This window comes from Penicillium cataractarum (assembly GCF_028827025.1).
Source record: "Penicillium cataractarum strain IBT 29864 chromosome Unknown utg000007l, whole genome shotgun sequence".
NCBI classification, from domain to species: domain Eukaryota; kingdom Fungi; phylum Ascomycota; class Eurotiomycetes; order Eurotiales; family Aspergillaceae; genus Penicillium; species Penicillium cataractarum.
Genome location: NW_026622743.1, coordinates 3,736,845 through 3,752,986, shown reverse-complemented (window position 1 = coordinate 3,752,986; position 16,142 = coordinate 3,736,845). Strand labels below are relative to the sequence as shown.

The following is a 16,142-nucleotide window of genomic DNA, read 5'->3' as shown; positions in this document are numbered from 1 at the left end:
CACTCTTCCCCTGGGGCTCGAAAAAAAAAGGGTCTGGCGCAAATCCTGTATCATATCTGTTCTCTCCATTTACACGTGGTTTCTAATGCATTTGATGATGCTAGAAGATGGTTCCATTTAAGATAGAACGCACAGACTCGACCTAGTAGGCGGGGATTGGTGCATCTGTACCAAGTACCTACTTGATCGCCAGTCGATCTCGAGTAAATTAGGGTTGTCAGACCGTTAAGGTATAAATTGCAGACCTAAACTTTCCCAAGCAATGTCCCCAGTAATAACAATAATAATAATGTATCATCCTATTTAACCTGGTAGAAATACTGCACTTACTGACCGCCTATAGACCAACGATAGACGAGGATCATCACGTGCGTTGTTGCATAAACCAACAGGAAACTTCTTGGAGCTTTCCAACTTCTCACCTCTTCAGGCTCTGATAACCCTCCAGCTGGGGGCTATCTCAGACGAGCCAGTCTCCTCCAAAAACAGCTCCGTTGCCCATGATCCATGGGCCACTAGGAGCTTGTCCGGCTGACTGGCATTTTGTGATGCGTCACTCGTGGGCCCATTGGCTGTTGTGGTCGGCTAATCGACCGCGGGTTGCGCTCGCCCGCGGTCTAGACCGTCCAATTCTATAGTTTGTTTGTATGAAGCCTGCTTTGGAGTGCCTTGAAACCGCCTCGTTGACCGAGGCGGAGGTAGTTTCAACAGTCGCTTTACCTTTCCTTTGCAAAGGCCCACCCCCAGACTCTCTTAGCCTCTCGCAACATTGCCACCCTCCACTGAGTCCACTCTGGGTACACTCTGGTGCCGCCTGAAACTCACTGGCAACTCCACTGGACGAACTCCGTTCTCTCTTCTCTTTTCTTGCCAGTCTAGTCAAACCTAGGGGATTCTTCGCGACACAAACTGGGCCTGGGGAATGTATGCGCATTCAATCGTCGTGCTGCTGCACCCGCCTGCCTTCTGTTTCTAGAGGAGGACAAGCCCATTCGACCTGGTGAGCTGCGCTGACCCTACATCCCGTGCCTTGACCTGATCGGAGGGTACCTACACGGTCTTCTCTCAACCTGACCAGCTGACACAAACCCGCTTTCAGTGTGATACAAAGGACCCTCAACTAGACACGAGGAACACGACCTAAACACAAGACCCCTTTTCTCCTCAGCCAGTCCGGCGCCCGTCAGCACTCTACTGTCCACAGAATCCACAATGGCAGCACTGGTGGATTCACCGCGGCCGGCTCTGGTTAGCGATGCCGACCTCCTCCAAGCCCGCGCTGCACTGCAGCACCAGAATAGTCCCGACATTTCAGTGCCACGTGAATTCATCTCACTGATCGTCGAAGAACTGATCTATCGCCGAGAGTCCCACTCCGCAATCGCAGACGTTGAACATGAATGCTCTGCGCTTCGCAAAGAGCTTCGCAAACACACCCACATCAACGAGGCCTTTCAGAAAGAACTGCGCGAGATCGGGGAGATTATCACGCAAGTTGCCCATGGCGATTTGTCTCAGCGCGCGCGGCTTCATCCGTTGGAGATGTCGCCCGACATTGCGACCTTCAAGCAGACCATTAACACGATGATGGATCAATTGCAAATCTTCAGTCAGGAAGTGACCAAGGTGGCCCGCGAGGTGGGCACTGAGGGAGTTCTTGGTGGCCAGGCCAATATTGAGGGCATTCAGGGAATCTGGCAAGAGCTGACGGTCAACGTGAACGCTATGGCCAACAACCTGACTACCCAAGTTCGTGACATTACGACCGTGACTACCGCAGTCGCTAAGGGCGATCTGACTCGGAAAGTGCAAGCAGATTGTAAGGGCGAAATTTTACTACTCAAGAACATCATCAACTCTATGGTGGACCAGCTCCGCGAATTCGCGTTCGAGGTGAGCCGAGTGGCTCGTGAAGTCGGATCGGACGGAACTCTTGGTGGCCAGGCCGTGGTCCACGGTGTTGAGGGTACTTGGAAGAATCTGACCGACAATGTGAATCGCATGGCTTCGAACCTGACCCAACAAGTCCGTGAGATTGCCAAGGTGACGACTGCTGTGGCTCGTGGTGACCTCACTATGAAGGTGACCGCTGACGTTAAGGGTGAAATCCTGGACCTGAAACTCACTATTAATGCAATGGTCGACCGGCTCAACCAGTTCGCCTTTGAGGTGAGCCGTGTGGCTCGGGAAGTTGGTACGGATGGCACACTTGGTGGACAAGCCCAAGTCGAGAACGTCGAGGGCCGTTGGCGTGATCTAACGGACAACGTGAATACAATGGCCCAGAATCTCACACAGCAAGTGCGACAGATTTCAAATGTCACACAAGCCATCGCTCGAGGCGATTTGAGCACCAAGATTGAGGTCCACGCCCAGGGAGAAATCCTGACTCTGAAAGAAACGATCAACAGCATGGTGGACGGTCTCAGTCAATTTGCCCGAGAGGTCAAGATCGTGGCGAGAGACGTGGGAGTGAGAGGCAAACTCGGTGGACAGGCCAAGCTAGATGGATCGTACGGTATTTGGCGGTCAATTAGTGAAGACGTCAATATCATGGCCGACAATCTCACTTCGCAGGTGCGAGCCTTTGGCGAGATCACGGAGGCTGCGATGAGCGGTGATTTCACCAAGCTGATCACCGTGTCGGCATCGGGCGAGATGGATGACTTGAAACAAAAGATTAATAAGATGATCTGGAGTTTACGCGATAGTATCCAGCGGAATACGGCTGCCCGCGAGGCTGCGGAACTGGCGAACCGTAGCAAGTCTGAATTCCTTGCCAACATGAGGTATTTGAAACATCCCACAGGTTTGTAGCCATGGAAGAAGTTAGCTAACATTGAGGAACTCTCCAGTCACGAAATTCGAACTCCGATGAATGGAATTATCGGACTTTCGAGTTTAGCACTCGACACGGACGATCTTGCGGCTCCTGTCCGCGAAACGCTCAATATGGTCCACAACCTCGCCATCAGCCTGTTGACCATTATCGATGACATCCTGGATATCTCCAAGATTGAGGCCAACCACATGATGATCGAGAAAATGCCGTTCAGTCTGGGGTCTACCGTATTCGGCGTTTTGAAAGCTCTGGCAGTGGAAACAAACGAAAAGGCTCTCACCTTATCCTACACCGTTGATGGCAACGTGCCTGACTTCCTGATTGGCGATGCATATCGCTTGCGTCAGGTGATGCTGAACCTAGTCGGCAACGCCATCAAATTCACCGACCATGGTGAAATTCGAGTCACGATTAGGCGTGCCGAGAACAGCGATTGCCAAAAGGATGAGACAATGTTCGAATTCTCAGTCACGGATCCTGGCATTGGTATCGAGGAGAGCAAACTCGGTCTGATCTTCGATAAGTTCCAGCAGGCAGACGGGTCGATGACTCGTCGTTTTGGCGGCACAGGTCTCGGACTGGCCATTTCCAAGCGCCTCGTCTCTCTCATGGGTGGTGATATCTGGGTTACGTCCCGTGTGGGCCAGGGAAGCAAGTTCTCATTTACCTCTCGAGCCAAACTGGCAGAAGCTCCAGCAGGATTCTCGGAGCAATTGGCGCCTTATCGGGGCCGGCGAGTTCTCCTCGTTGACAATGGCGATTTGGAAGGCTGTCCCGTTCCCGCAATGCTACAGGGCTTTGGTCTCGAGCCCGTCGTAGTCAATGACAACGAACTTGTTCCCAACCTATCCCGAAAGGACCTGTGTGGCTCGTTCGATGCTATGCTAGCCCCGAGCTTGGAGACAGCAGCAAAGCTACGCGCGGACCCGAATCTCTCTCTCAACCCACTGGTCATCGTGGCACCCGTGGTATCCCTCCTTCTCAAGTCTGCCGGTGAACTCGGCGTGTCATCTTACGTCACAACACCCTGCCGACCCATCGACTTCTGGAGCGGTATCCTCCCAGCCCTCGGCAACCGCATAAATCGCGTTTCCGAAGGTATCACCCGCTCTCTCGCAATCCTCCTCGCCGAAGACAACGACGTAAATCAGAAAGTGGCCGTCCGCATCCTCCAAAAGTGCAACCACAACGTCACAGTCGTCGAGAACGGCCTCCAAGCCGTCAAAGAAGCACAGCAACACCGCTACGACGTAATTCTGATGGACGTCTCCATGCCAGTCATGGGCGGATTCGAGGCCACGATCAAAATCAGACAACACGAGAAAATGAACAGTCTGCCGCGCACGCCTATCGTGGCACTTACCGCGCATGCCATGCTCGGTGATCGCGATAAATGCATTCAAGCAGGCATGGACGAGTATCTCTCCAAGCCGTTGAACTCGAACATGATGATGCAGACTATCCTGAAGTGTGCATCTATGAATTTGGTCTCTGCTGTAGAGACTTGAGATTGGATCTGAGATCCTGGGCACGATTCGATGCCAGGCGTCGATGTTACTGGTGCCCAGGAGGATTGGTCGTGGGTGCGATACGCCCGACACCACCAAACCAACCAGATACTCGATCGACATCTACCCCTATGGATCCACTGGCAATGCGACATACATTCTTACTGAAGGATTCGCCCCATCTATCACTCCGTTAACCTGTGGGAGTATTGGCTGCGAAAAACGGCCCCTCCTCTTTTGTGCCGTGCAAGTTGTATTATTACCGCAGTTCTTGGCCTCTGACAATGAACAGTAGGCATGCTGGTCATCTCATGGCCATCAGTGTGCAGAATCATAACATCATTCTATCTGCCATATCCACTCAGACCAATCATCATGGCAATCTCCCTCGCAATTCAACTGAAGTGCATGCACCTATTCATACAGTGGGCGAGGAGGCGTTGGGGTTTCTGGAATATGGGACATGGCGCTTTTTTCTCCAACGAGTGAAATATCATCACATCTATCTCTTACGCAGTAGTACTATGATCAAATCTTATCTTGTCCTTCACCGCTGCCCGGATTTCAATCTCCAATCAATCATGTAAACTCTATCATCCCCTTCATTCGTATCCATAAGGTTAAATAAGAGCAGTAGAAACTCGTATCGCCGCATAAAGGCGGGGTCGATTACGATAATGACACCTCCGAATACGAGAAGCTTCCCCGGAAACCAACTTGCTGCCTAGCTAACTACTCCTCTACAAATACATAAGTAAAGCCCGAGAACGAAAAGACCTCCAAACCCACCATCCTCCATCCTCGCCTCCCGCAAAATGGACAACTCGGCATCGCCCTCTATTTACCCACTCGAAGGCGGTTGTGCCTGTGGATTCGTACGGTATCGCCTCGAGACACGCCCACTCATCGTCCACTGCTGCCATTGTACCTCCTGTCAACGTGAAACCGGGACCGCATTCGCCATAAATGCCGTCATCGAGTCCACCCTCGTCACTCGTCTCCCATCAGCACCACCCTCAGTGCCCGCATCAAGTACTCAACCCGCAAAACCCGCTGGCCCGCCATTATCCAGGCCAGTCCAGGACTCCGCGGACCTCGAAATTATCACTACACCATCGGAATCGGGAAGAGGACAGCGAATTGTCAGATGTCCAGCTTGTAAAGTTGCAGTGTGGTCCCATTACGGCTCTGCCGGTTCTCGCACGCGCTTTATTCGAGTGGGAACGCTGGATGAAGCGTGGAAAGTCCTGCCTGATGTGCATATATACACGCAGAGCAGGAGGGGGTTTCTCAAATTGGATGGGTCGATTCCGGCGTTTGATGCATTTTATCCTAACATGGGGGACATTTGGAGGAAGGAGAGTATGGATCGATGGGAAAAGGTTATGAAGATTGAAGAGACGGAGTGAACTTGGTGAATCCTTTCTGGGGTTGTGGTTAGAGTTGTGTGAGGTAGATACTGATCTAATCTCATCGAGTTCTTGGGCAATGGACTCTCAGAAGTCGCAACGAGTTCTTGTCGGCGGCGGCTGTGGAGTGAGGACACAAGCCCTTGCACCGGGGCATCTCCTGTCCAGCCTTGATATCCTTGACTCCCCCGTAATCCATGTCAGCCTGTGGCCTGGGCTGCGTAGTGATTGAATCGGCTGGGCTGAGTGTAAGGGTGAGCTTCTGCAACCTTTGAATATAAAACACCACGGAGAAGATAGCAACTTACTGGTTTCAGTGTGCTCGTTGTAGAGGTGCTTGCGGAGCTCAGGTTGATTGTTGAAAGTCTTGCCGTAGGGATACCCCGAGAGACTTGGATTCCGCAACTGTTTATACTCGTTAGCGTATGCACAGTATGTATCCATGACCGTTGCATATCATTTCAAGCACCTCATCAGCATGGACATGATGGGAAATGAAGGCTTTCGTCTTGAATTTGATGCCAAGAGCTGGAATACCGCGTCTTACCTTGTCGGACGTCGCTTCTCCCCGAGTAAGAACGAGATCTAGGTCGGGCACGCTCTAGCTAGGCCTGAGGCAGTCGCAGCGTCGAACGAGGACTCCCCCATACAGCTCGTCATGCGCACCCTAGACACGGGAACATATCCAAGCGCGGCGGACGGCCCTGTCGACCTCATTCATGTCAGCACGATCGCTCGGATATTGAAGCAATATAAAGTAGTCTGCGAGCTGGATGGGGCCGCGAAGCATACCCAAATGGAGATGGTATTTGATAGAGAAGCACTCTTGATCAGCAAGATGCTTTGGGGAGCCTCTTTGGGCATGTGTGATCTTGATGCCTGTGATCTAGAGGTGCGTGATCTGAATCAGCGCCTGCCTTCCAAATTAGGTAGGCGAGGTGATCTGGCTGCGCTCAATCTCGAGTCCTCTCAGGTACAAATATCTCCTGCCCACCAAATCTCTCCACCCTTCCTACACCTATCTACAACCCTCACTCCTCCTCCTCGACGCCCTCCCTCCTTCGACGCCCTCCCTCCTTCGACGCCCTCCCTCCTTCGACGCCCTCCCTCCTTCGACGCCCTCCCTCCTCCTCCGCCCTCCGCGACGCCGTTCTCGACAACTATGACTATACTCCTTATATATACATGTATGTTTACATATACTAACTATTAGATCATTTAACACCGGACGACATCTTTCGACATTTATCGACTTGGACGACTTACCGAACGACTCGCTGGACGATTTCCTGTACGACTTTTTGGACGACTTTTAACGACTTCTTTCGACGTGGGCTTTTGCAGGCTTCTTGCTTTCGAGCTAATTATACGAGGTCTCTGACCTGTGCCCCCTTTACTCTGTTCTTGTGTCCAATGATGAAGGCCAAACTCCTTAGTCACCGCAATCCCTTGCAACGCTCGGGGTGAGCTGGTAACATTGAGAATCTACATGCCTGAGGGTCAAGAACAAAATCAAAACAAATACCAATTGAATCATTTTATGCACCTTCTTGATGATCTGTTGTAGAAGAAAACATAAGGATATGACTTTGTTGATGTCTACGCGATGTGACGCGATTCGGGATGTGTTGTGTGGCCAGTTCGGGAATGGAATCATTGTTATTGTTGATCTGACGTCAAGCGCGTTGCTCCATCATTGTAGAATATCTCTGTAAAGAGCCACTCAGAGTTCTTACTTATGTTTCGATGAAATCGAGTTACGTATCCTAGCAACAGACCTCTTGTGACCTCAAAACAACTTTATTCCACGTGCCAACCTTAATTAAGCTTAAATCACACGTTGAGCCCGCCCTCACTCACCCTCCGCACTTTCTCCGCCAATGCCTCTCCCCAACCATTCGCCTTGGACATCGACTTAACTCGTTTCCTTTTCCTCCGCTCCAACTCTTCAAGTGGACTCCTCTCAACCTGTCGCCGCTGCCAAAAGTCCTCCTCAAATTGCGTCCGATGAATGCTGTATCCGAGGTACTGATCGAAGCGCTTCCGCATCGCCGAGTTATCAGCCGGGACGACGGAGGGAATCTTGCTTTTGAAAGAGTCCCAGTGCAGGAACATTTTTATTGGGGCTGAGATAAATTCTCTCCATAGACCGCGGCTGATTTTGTGCGATTTTGTGACTGTTTGGCGGAGGCTTCCGCTGAATGCCATTAGTAGGGCGATCCCTATGATTGCGAAGGAGGCCGGTGCTGGCAACGGAGTCATTAGCGTTGAACAAAGAACGTGGGTTCTGGTGGCTTACCGCCAATCTCGAGCATCTCGGCTAGAGATAGATTCTCAGGCGTTCCACTCCATTCACGGGCATTGATACCGAAGAGGGATGTGAAGAAGGAGAGCGGCAGGAAGCTGTAGTCGTTAGTCAAGTCTGGGTCTCTCTAGAATACTGGGGTATCTTACATGACTGTGAAAATGGTGAACACCATCAGCGACCGAGACTGATTCTGCGTCTCCTCGGCCTGCCACCGAGCCATCTTCGCTTCGTCGACATTGGCCTGTTTCTGCTTCAAATCAAGCAGAGTCTCAACCGCCTTCTGCGCTAGATGGCTGTTCTCCTTCATATCGCCAATCTGTGTCCGGTATTCGTCGATTCGCATCTGCGCAGCGTCGAGGAAGACTATACCACATCCATTCCGGTCGAAATATTTCATCATGCTCTTGATCACAGTGTCCTGCTGATCGAGGAGTTTCAGAATTGTCGAAAGCTCGTCTTCGATATCGCGTAGTTCGAGAAGAACGGAGAGGTCGTCACGGTTGCGACGGGCTGTTTGGCGATCTCTTGCGTCCCGTTGTGCGGCCGTCATGTTTTTGCCTTCTGCGGTGCGATCGTAGTCGGCGGGACGATTGACGAAGCCTCGATTGCGGAACCGTTTGAAGGATTTGGTTACCGATTCAGTCTAGGTGTCTTGGTTAGTTTTTCATCCAAGCCCATTTTTGCCCCATGAGAAGTACAACGCACCAGAATACTGATCGACTCTTCAAAGATTCGCAGGACTTGCAAGTCACGATGGAGCGTCTTATCCAGCAGAACAGTTGTCGCATGTAACATGATCAAAGCTGCCAGGTCACCCGCCGTCTCAAACCGGCGAGCAAGATCACCATTCAACTCATTATAAATGCTGCTATGCAAATTCGTCTGTTCAAACAACTTTCCCTCTGATGTAGTCGCTTCTTGATTAGGGAAGAACGTAACAACAGTCTTTCGGTCGACGATCCAGAGCCAAAGCTGGTCGACCATCAATACATTACCGTCCATAAACTCGGTAGGCTCAGTGCCCTCTGGATCATCATTTGTTGCTTCTAGGTACTCTCGAAGTTGGTCGTCGATCCGGGCTGGTTTGCGGGTACGTTTCCAGAGCATTTGGTCGTCGTCTCGAGCTACAGTCGAGCGTAGATTGGGGTACCCGTATTGGTCAAGAGTGCGTCGGAAGTGAATTGGGGGCTCGCAGCCTAAGTACTGCCATATAAGTTTAGCCTCGAGGCTCGATCTGTCGATACGGTATGGTACGGGTCTCGATCGTCCCTGGTGGACTCGGTCTTCAACGACCTTGCGGCGTTGGATCAGGTTTCGGTATGTATCCCAATGGAGCTAGAAGGTTAGTCGGTATGTAGGAAAAGGGATCAACGCTCTTACATAAGGTGTCTGCGATAGATGTCAGTCATCGTGATACAATAACAAAGATGGGAGCTTCTGCACTTACATAAAGAGCCAGCTGGGGATCTTCTGCGTCTCCTTCCTTGGCCCCGTGGGATACATCCATCTGTCGGGAGTGAATGCATTTTGGTCGCACGAACCGGGCATGTGGCTCCATATGTCGAGCCCGGTTAAGATTCAGGTACCAGTTCTCATCATTGATAAACTTTCGCAGACTAATGCCAAACAAGTCAGTGGGGATATAATGCTTTGAGGACAATGGTCTGCCATACAATGTCGGTTCCTGACGGTCCTGACATGCTCGCCGAATAACCTGTGACACCCATCCGGTATGCGTATACGGGACATGTATCCACAGCAGCTTTTCCGTGCCCGGATCCGGTCTGTCAAATCGCGGCAGCGATCGTGGTATATCGGCTCCCTCGGCATCCTCGTTTATACGGTCTCGTGTCGAAGCAGGGATTGTTAAAAAGTCAACCTGTCGCGACGGCGATGCAGAGCTCCTACAAACTTCTGTGAGAAATCCATTGACAATCTGCGTCTGGGCACGGGGTTCTTACGAGCCAGGCCGAGAGCTACTCGCGTGGGAGCTGTCGTCTGATACAGTTCGCTTGTGGGATTTGATGTGGGAGAGACCTAGTGCTTGGGCAATCGTTTCCTTCGTTCGGCGCTCCACGGGGGGGGGGGGCTTTCACTCGCGGGTCTATCAAAATACCCATCTGTGGCAGCCTTGGTGATGTGGATGGTTGGGGAATGGAGTGCTGGGTCTATGGGGGGTTGGTAGCTCTGGCCGTGTTTTAAGACCGGCCTCGAGGGTCGTTCATCACTTTCGTGCACAGCTCCATGATTATCGTGGTCATCATGATCGTCATCAGTAAGGTCATTCTCACTAACATCTTCATCGTCATGCTCGGGCCCCTGGACTACCTTTGGGGACGGAAATCGACTACCATAACTGCTCAATGAGGAATCATCCAATGTTCCGGGCTGGATTCGCTCCAATCGCTCACGCAGGCAAGTCGATGGTCCTTTGGACAGGTATTTCTCCAATGAGACCTGTGTGGACCATAGCTTCAGAGGAGTCTCATCACTCACACCAAGGGCAGTGTCCTCAAAGAATCCATTGATTTGGACCATAACTTCCTGCTCCACGTGTAAAGGATTATCCCTCAGCTTGGAAAGCTCCGCAGCCATATTCACAGCGTCATTGAGTTCAGTCAAAAAGGCCTCTAGAGCCGATTCTTGTCCCTGGAAGCAGGATGTCCCGGCATGGTCCGTTCCTATGGGGATCTCGTTCTCGTGCTCGATACTGAGTAAACCAGATCTGATGGAGGTGATCGGGGCATGAAACTCGATGAGATTATTAGACTCTAAATCTTGCACATGCAAAGTCGAGTCAATAGTCTCTAGGAACGACCAGACCTTCATGTCAGCAGAGAGCGCCTTGAACTGGTTAGAAAGATGCCACAGTCTTTCCTGCCGCGGACGAAACTGCTCTCGCAACGAGAGCGGTATGTCATGCTCCAAATACAGCAATCGTCGAATACTCCGTTGATACTCTTCTGCCGACAGATATGTCGATCCCTGATGAGGAGTCGCGAAGAACGCGATGCCATGACAGCTGGTTACGATAGCCTGGCTCGGCTCGGCCCGTGGGGCTAGAGCCAGGCATGCCTTGGCTACTAAACCGCCCGTACTGTGGCAGAGGAAGAATATCGGCCGTCGAGGGCTGTGATGTTTGCGCTGTTCGAGCAGGCGGTTCAAAAGCCGTTGACCCAGGAGATCGATCTTATCACGCTCGCGCAGCTGGCCATGGTTGTACAGCAGCACCCGCGCCCGCGGCATGCGCTTTAGCAGATCAGTCCCCAGCCAGGGTGATTTTGATCCCTGGGCTATCCAGGATTTTTGATGATGGGCCCCGATGGGTGGAATCGCAACAATACTGTGATCAGAAAATTGTCAGTACATGTCACCTGTCGTTGCGGAGAAAAGGGCGCACAGACTCTACGTTCGTCTGCTCATCTAGTTGGATACACTCGAACCACGCCGAGCGAGTCGGCCCTACCGTAGATTGTGAGGGCATGGTGGATCTAATTTGCTTGAATGAGATGCATTCAACAGGGTCCCTTGCGGGGAAAATGCATGATGATCTGGGCAGAAGTCATTTTAAATCAAGAGGGAGGGGGTCAATTTCAGCCTCAAGACGCGATCATCTGCTCGCGCCCCGGCGTGCAGCCCGCTTGGCCCCAACTCGGCAGGGCGCCGATCGCGTGAGTCAAAGCACATCACCCGGGTTCCTTGCTTATTCGCGTAGAAATATAAATAATAGGGAGAAATCGGAAGACAGTAAAGGCGTGGTTATTAACAATATCATGATTGGGTAGTGGGGATTATTCACGAAACTTTGGTATGTACAGCAGATAGGGGTTGCTTTTGGGATAACAGAACACCACTCCAAACATGCCCTGGGAAATAAACCAAACCAAGACAAGGAAAGAAACTAATGCAACACTTTCTCTATGGTTTAGCTGATGCGGTATCATGAAAAAAATAGACGCCGGAACGAATAACGAGTACAGGGGAGAGTAGGGAGGAGGCGATCGAGGAACCGACCGCATGCAAAAATAGAAATACATCAAGGAGGAGGGCGAGGTTGAAGAGGAAGATTAGGAGCTCTCAGAGTGTCGGCGCTCATTCACCTCTTGAGCCATGAGCTTGCCGACCTCGTATGTCGAGATCATAATGGCACAGGCCGGGGCAACCTTCAGGCAGCGTGCTCCCCAACCCTTGAATAAGCCGGCCATGCCTTCTTCTCGGAGGATGTGCATGAGGAATTTTGGAAGAGAGAGCTGTTCAGGAGCGAGAGTCTTGGGAGGGAGAGAAGGACGTTGACCACCGCTGGACGGGACACCGTCATCCATGTGTCGGAAGACTTGCTGCCTCGTCTTGCCCACGTCGAAAGGCGTTGTGACCAATGCTGCCACCGATCCCGAGGCGGCACCGGCAATGAAGCTCTCAAAGAAGGCCGTTGTCGTTGATGGTGGCTCAAGATCTGAATTAGAGAGATGCGGCGCGTGTTGTCGTGTATTCTCCAATGCCTGCTTCACCTTTTCATATCCCCACCAGTAAAGACCGGAGAATGGCACGTCGCGCCACATGGTGAGCGACAGTCCTCGCCATAAGGATGTATAGCCACTGGACTGGGTCATTTGGTACAGGCCCTCCAAAGTGGCCTTGAAGTGACCCGCACCATGACCAGGAGTGGCCTGAAGCCTCGTTCGGAACATCTCAACCGGACTTGTGGCCGATGCGGCTGCCGTGCGAGCTATTGCGCCCGCCACGAAGGGCGCATATACATCCGACACATTCTGCTTGATCGGACTGCGGTCATCTGACCGAAGCCAATCATATCCGGCGAAATAGATGATATTCGCCGGAATACCCATCATCAAGGTGGGACTGAGTCCGCGCCACAGGGTCCAGAAGCCCTCATTCCGGGCAATCTTCCGCAATCCATCAAAGGTCGAAGTGAACGTCCGTCGCTGTGTCTCTTCTACAGCGCAATCAAGGGCGGGATGTGCTGGACTCCTCAGCACGCCTTCTTGTGGCCCAAACATGCAAATCTGCGCATTATCTCCTACCCAGAACACTTCACGGCAACATGCTGTAATTCCGAGGTTTGGAGGGAGGTTCTTCAATGTCTGAGTGGTATGTGTGGTATATGAAGCGGCCGTCGAGGTCTGCGATTGTGATTGTAGCCGTACTCGTACAACGTCCAAGGGAGTGACTGGAGTAAATTGCCGTCAGTATCGTAAACATGTGTGAGGACCCTGCTAGCAGTCAACACTCACCTAGCAAGCCTGTCAAGATATTTCCGGCCGTCGCAGAGACCATGCGCTGTCCAAGCGAGATATTTTCCGTCGAAGGAGTGACGTTCGGCGTCGGGACTGCGCCCGTTGATGCTGTGGACGTCATTGGCAAGGGTTCGTCAAACTTGGATGTCCATGGCGTTGAGTCAAACTCGGACTCAAAACTGTCTCCAGCAGCGCTGGAGTGGTTTGAAGTCGTGGAGATATCCAGCCCGGTCGACATTCGATCGGCAGCAACCGATCTGTTGGTCTGTAAAAGTGAGGCTGGTCTCGCGACTGCTGGGAAGAGAGATGGATAGAAGGAAGCGGTGCGTCACCGAATGGAAGATTTTCGGGGTTTTGCGGGTGGCGGCGGGCGGAGATAAGCGTCCTTTCGTCAACGCCGTCCCTTTTCACCGATTCAACTTTGGAGCAACCAGCTCTCAATCAACCACGCAAGTCGATGGCGACCGAAGTGATTCTTGTATAGTTTTCCTTTGCTGGGTGTTTGCTTGCTCTGTCTGGATCGGTGGAACCCTCTTGGGGCTTATCAGATTGATCGATCTCCGACACCGGACGTGTCGGGACTTTCCCCGCCATGGAGGACAACGCCGAGCTCGAGTCCTTTCGCCGCCAGTGGCGTGAAGAAGTTGCGCGACGATCCAAACCCACAGACTCTGCATCCGGGCCCGATGCTGCCCCTCCATCTGCCGCTCCGATCGCATCTCCGGCCCTCTTGACTGCGACTCGACCTCCACCAACGCGTCATGCCGCGACGGACCGTAAGGATTTGGACCAAGAGGGACCTGCACCGGCCTCGTTCGACCCGGAGGAGCTGGCTCAACAGGTTGGGGAGCTAAGTGTGACACAAGAGGAAGACGAAGAGGAAGATGGATTCACTCGTCGGGCACAGCAGGAGCCCAACTCAGCTCTCGAGCACTTTGAGCGAGCGGTCGAGAAGGAAGCAGCAGGCAACTTGGGCGATAGTCTTCAACACTATCGCAAGGCATATCGGGTGAGTTTGGATAGCAGTGGATGGATAAGGAACTGTGGTTTGGCCTAACCTTTGTGTAGTTGGATGCCGGTGTTGATAAAGCTTACCGCAACAAGCACTTTGCCCACGTTTGGAAGAAGCCCGCCCAGCCTGCACCAGCTGAACCTGCAGCCGCCGCTCCCGTGGCTGCTCCAGCACCTGCAGAAGTCGAGATCCTCCCAACGCCAGAACTAATACAGTCCTTTGCTCATCTTCCTATCCCTCAGGCAGATCCACTCATCGAAGGGACTGACCCGCCCCCGTGCCCGATCGCCAATGTTCCCTCCGAAGTTATAGTTGAGATCCTACGCCATGTTGCTCTACGAGACCCGGCAACCTTTGGTCGGATGGCACTGGTGTGTAAGCGACTTGCATATCACTTTGCACACGAGCAGCACATTTGGAAACGGATCTGCCAACGACCAGAGTTTGGATTCCAGGGCATGCAATACTCTTTCGTTTGTGATACTCTTGGCCGTCCTATCTATACACTGGACGATCAACGATATACTCCCTTCCCAGTTGGAGAACCTGCCAAGATTCCTAGTTCACTGTCGTCCTGGAGCCAGGTATTCCAGTCCTATCCACGGATTCGATTCACAGGCATCTACATCAGCACCGTTAACTATTCACGGCCTGGAGCCACATCTTCATTCCAAAATGTGTCATGGAATAGTCCCATCCATATTGTGACGTACTACCGCTACCTGCGGTTCTATCCGGATGGATCCGTGGTGTCCTTGTTGACCACCACCGAGCCTGTGGATGTCGTGCCTCATATTAGCAAGGAGAATATGATGGCTGCACGTGCCCCTTCCCACAGACAGCACCAACGGCATGCCTCGGACCAAGGCCAGACGCTTTCCGGGGCGACTGAACCTGTCCCGCCAGTTGCCATGAATGCCCTGAGATATGGCCTCCGTGGACGCTGGCGTCTAGCATCACCCGCGGACTTTGCAGATAACGTAGAGGAGCAAAAGACTCCTCCCATGGCGAATCAAAACCAAGAGTCCTTCGATCCCCGTGATCTGATCGTAGAGACCGAGGGCGTCGATCCGAAGTACGAGTACACTATGCATCTCTCCCTTCGGTCTCCCTCGGTATCCAAGGCACACCCGAACCCATCCCGGAACACCAAACTCGTGTGGCGTGGTTTCTGGAGTTACAACAACATCACTGACGATTGGGCCGAGTTTGGGCTTCGGAACGACCGGGCGTATGTGTTCCGACGGGTCCGCGGCTGGGGGCTGGAATGAGATGATGATGATTTATGAACAATTTGAGTATATATTCAAAATATGAGAACATAGAGATGGCCAGCAAATACAGAACAGAGCTTGGTTTCCAGTCTAGAAACACTCCCAACATGTACGAAGAGCTACAGAGAGACTACGAGGCTAGGAAGCATCGCCCAGGCCAGCCCCGTGATGTCAACTTGACTAATGAGAATTTCCTTCTAGAAGCCCCCGGGCGTATACCCGGCCCCACGGGGTTCGTGCAGTAACCACATGATGAATAATACAGAGGCGCTGGGATTTTTCTCTTCATGGGATGGCGACCATCCCATTTCGTAAAAGAATTAGCAGTGAAAAAATTGCATAGATAAGAGCCTACCCACTCGATAAGCGACCGGGACACCTCTGATTAAGCTATATTTTAGGCGCAAAGTAGAGCATAGTTAATTAAGAGGGTAGCCGGAGTGGCGTATCTCCCTAGTAAAACTAGTCGATTGCCCTATACATCGCCGCATCTCAACTTGATATTCTTTTCCCCCTCAACCCCAACTCCAACCC

General features: G+C 52.1%; 8 protein-coding genes across 8 annotated transcripts; 5 read left to right on the top strand and 3 right to left on the bottom strand.

Annotated features, from left to right (window-relative positions):
- Positions 1-1,212: 1,212 nt before the first annotated feature.
- N7496_008897 (Histidine protein kinase NIK1) lies at positions 1,213-4,350 on the top strand (the record flags this gene model as incomplete). Its single annotated transcript, XM_056701816.1, has 2 exons — positions 1,213-2,789; positions 2,856-4,350. 2 exons carry the CDS (start codon positions 1,213-1,215, stop codon positions 4,348-4,350), a joined length of 3,072 nt encoding a protein of 1,023 aa, XP_056553879.1.
- An 815-nt stretch (positions 4,351-5,165) lies between these two features.
- N7496_008896 (GFA family protein) lies at positions 5,166-5,759 on the top strand (the record flags this gene model as incomplete). Its single annotated transcript, XM_056701815.1, has 1 exon — positions 5,166-5,759. The coding sequence occupies one exon, from the start codon at positions 5,166-5,168 to the stop codon at positions 5,757-5,759; it is 594 nt and encodes a 197-aa protein (XP_056553878.1).
- Positions 5,760-5,820: 61 nt separating this feature from the next.
- Positions 5,821-6,203, bottom strand: N7496_008895 (uncharacterized protein; the record flags this gene model as incomplete). The annotated part of the gene is made up of 2 exons (XM_056701814.1): positions 5,821-5,996; positions 6,068-6,203. 2 exons carry the CDS (start codon positions 6,201-6,203, stop codon positions 5,821-5,823), a joined length of 312 nt encoding a protein of 103 aa, XP_056553877.1.
- A 34-nt stretch (positions 6,204-6,237) lies between these two features.
- N7496_008894 (uncharacterized protein) lies at positions 6,238-6,925 on the top strand (the record flags this gene model as incomplete). Its single annotated transcript, XM_056701813.1, has 3 exons — positions 6,238-6,331; positions 6,380-6,651; positions 6,689-6,925. The coding sequence occupies 3 exons, from the start codon at positions 6,238-6,240 to the stop codon at positions 6,923-6,925; spliced, it is 603 nt and encodes a 200-aa protein (XP_056553876.1).
- A 667-nt stretch (positions 6,926-7,592) lies between these two features.
- N7496_008893 (uncharacterized protein) lies at positions 7,593-11,551 on the bottom strand (the record flags this gene model as incomplete). The annotated part of the gene is made up of 9 exons (XM_056701812.1): positions 7,593-8,005; positions 8,059-8,162; positions 8,214-8,710; positions 8,773-9,402; positions 9,448-9,456; positions 9,515-9,683; positions 9,741-9,971; positions 10,184-11,410; positions 11,472-11,551. 9 exons carry the CDS (start codon positions 11,549-11,551, stop codon positions 7,593-7,595), a joined length of 3,360 nt encoding a protein of 1,119 aa, XP_056553875.1.
- Positions 11,552-12,134: 583 nt separating this feature from the next.
- N7496_008892 (putative mitochondrial carrier protein) lies at positions 12,135-13,560 on the bottom strand (the record flags this gene model as incomplete). Its single annotated transcript, XM_056701811.1, has 2 exons — positions 12,135-13,255; positions 13,320-13,560. 2 exons carry the CDS (start codon positions 13,558-13,560, stop codon positions 12,135-12,137), a joined length of 1,362 nt encoding a protein of 453 aa, XP_056553874.1.
- A 354-nt stretch (positions 13,561-13,914) lies between these two features.
- N7496_008891 (putative F-box protein (Pof7)) lies at positions 13,915-15,605 on the top strand (the record flags this gene model as incomplete). Its single annotated transcript, XM_056701810.1, has 2 exons — positions 13,915-14,331; positions 14,391-15,605. 2 exons carry the CDS (start codon positions 13,915-13,917, stop codon positions 15,603-15,605), a joined length of 1,632 nt encoding a protein of 543 aa, XP_056553873.1.
- A 56-nt stretch (positions 15,606-15,661) lies between these two features.
- N7496_008890 (uncharacterized protein) lies at positions 15,662-15,853 on the top strand (the record flags this gene model as incomplete). The annotated part of the gene is made up of 1 exon (XM_056701809.1): positions 15,662-15,853. One exon carries the CDS (start codon positions 15,662-15,664, stop codon positions 15,851-15,853), a length of 192 nt encoding a protein of 63 aa, XP_056553872.1.
- Between the last annotated feature and the right edge of the window lie 289 nt (positions 15,854-16,142).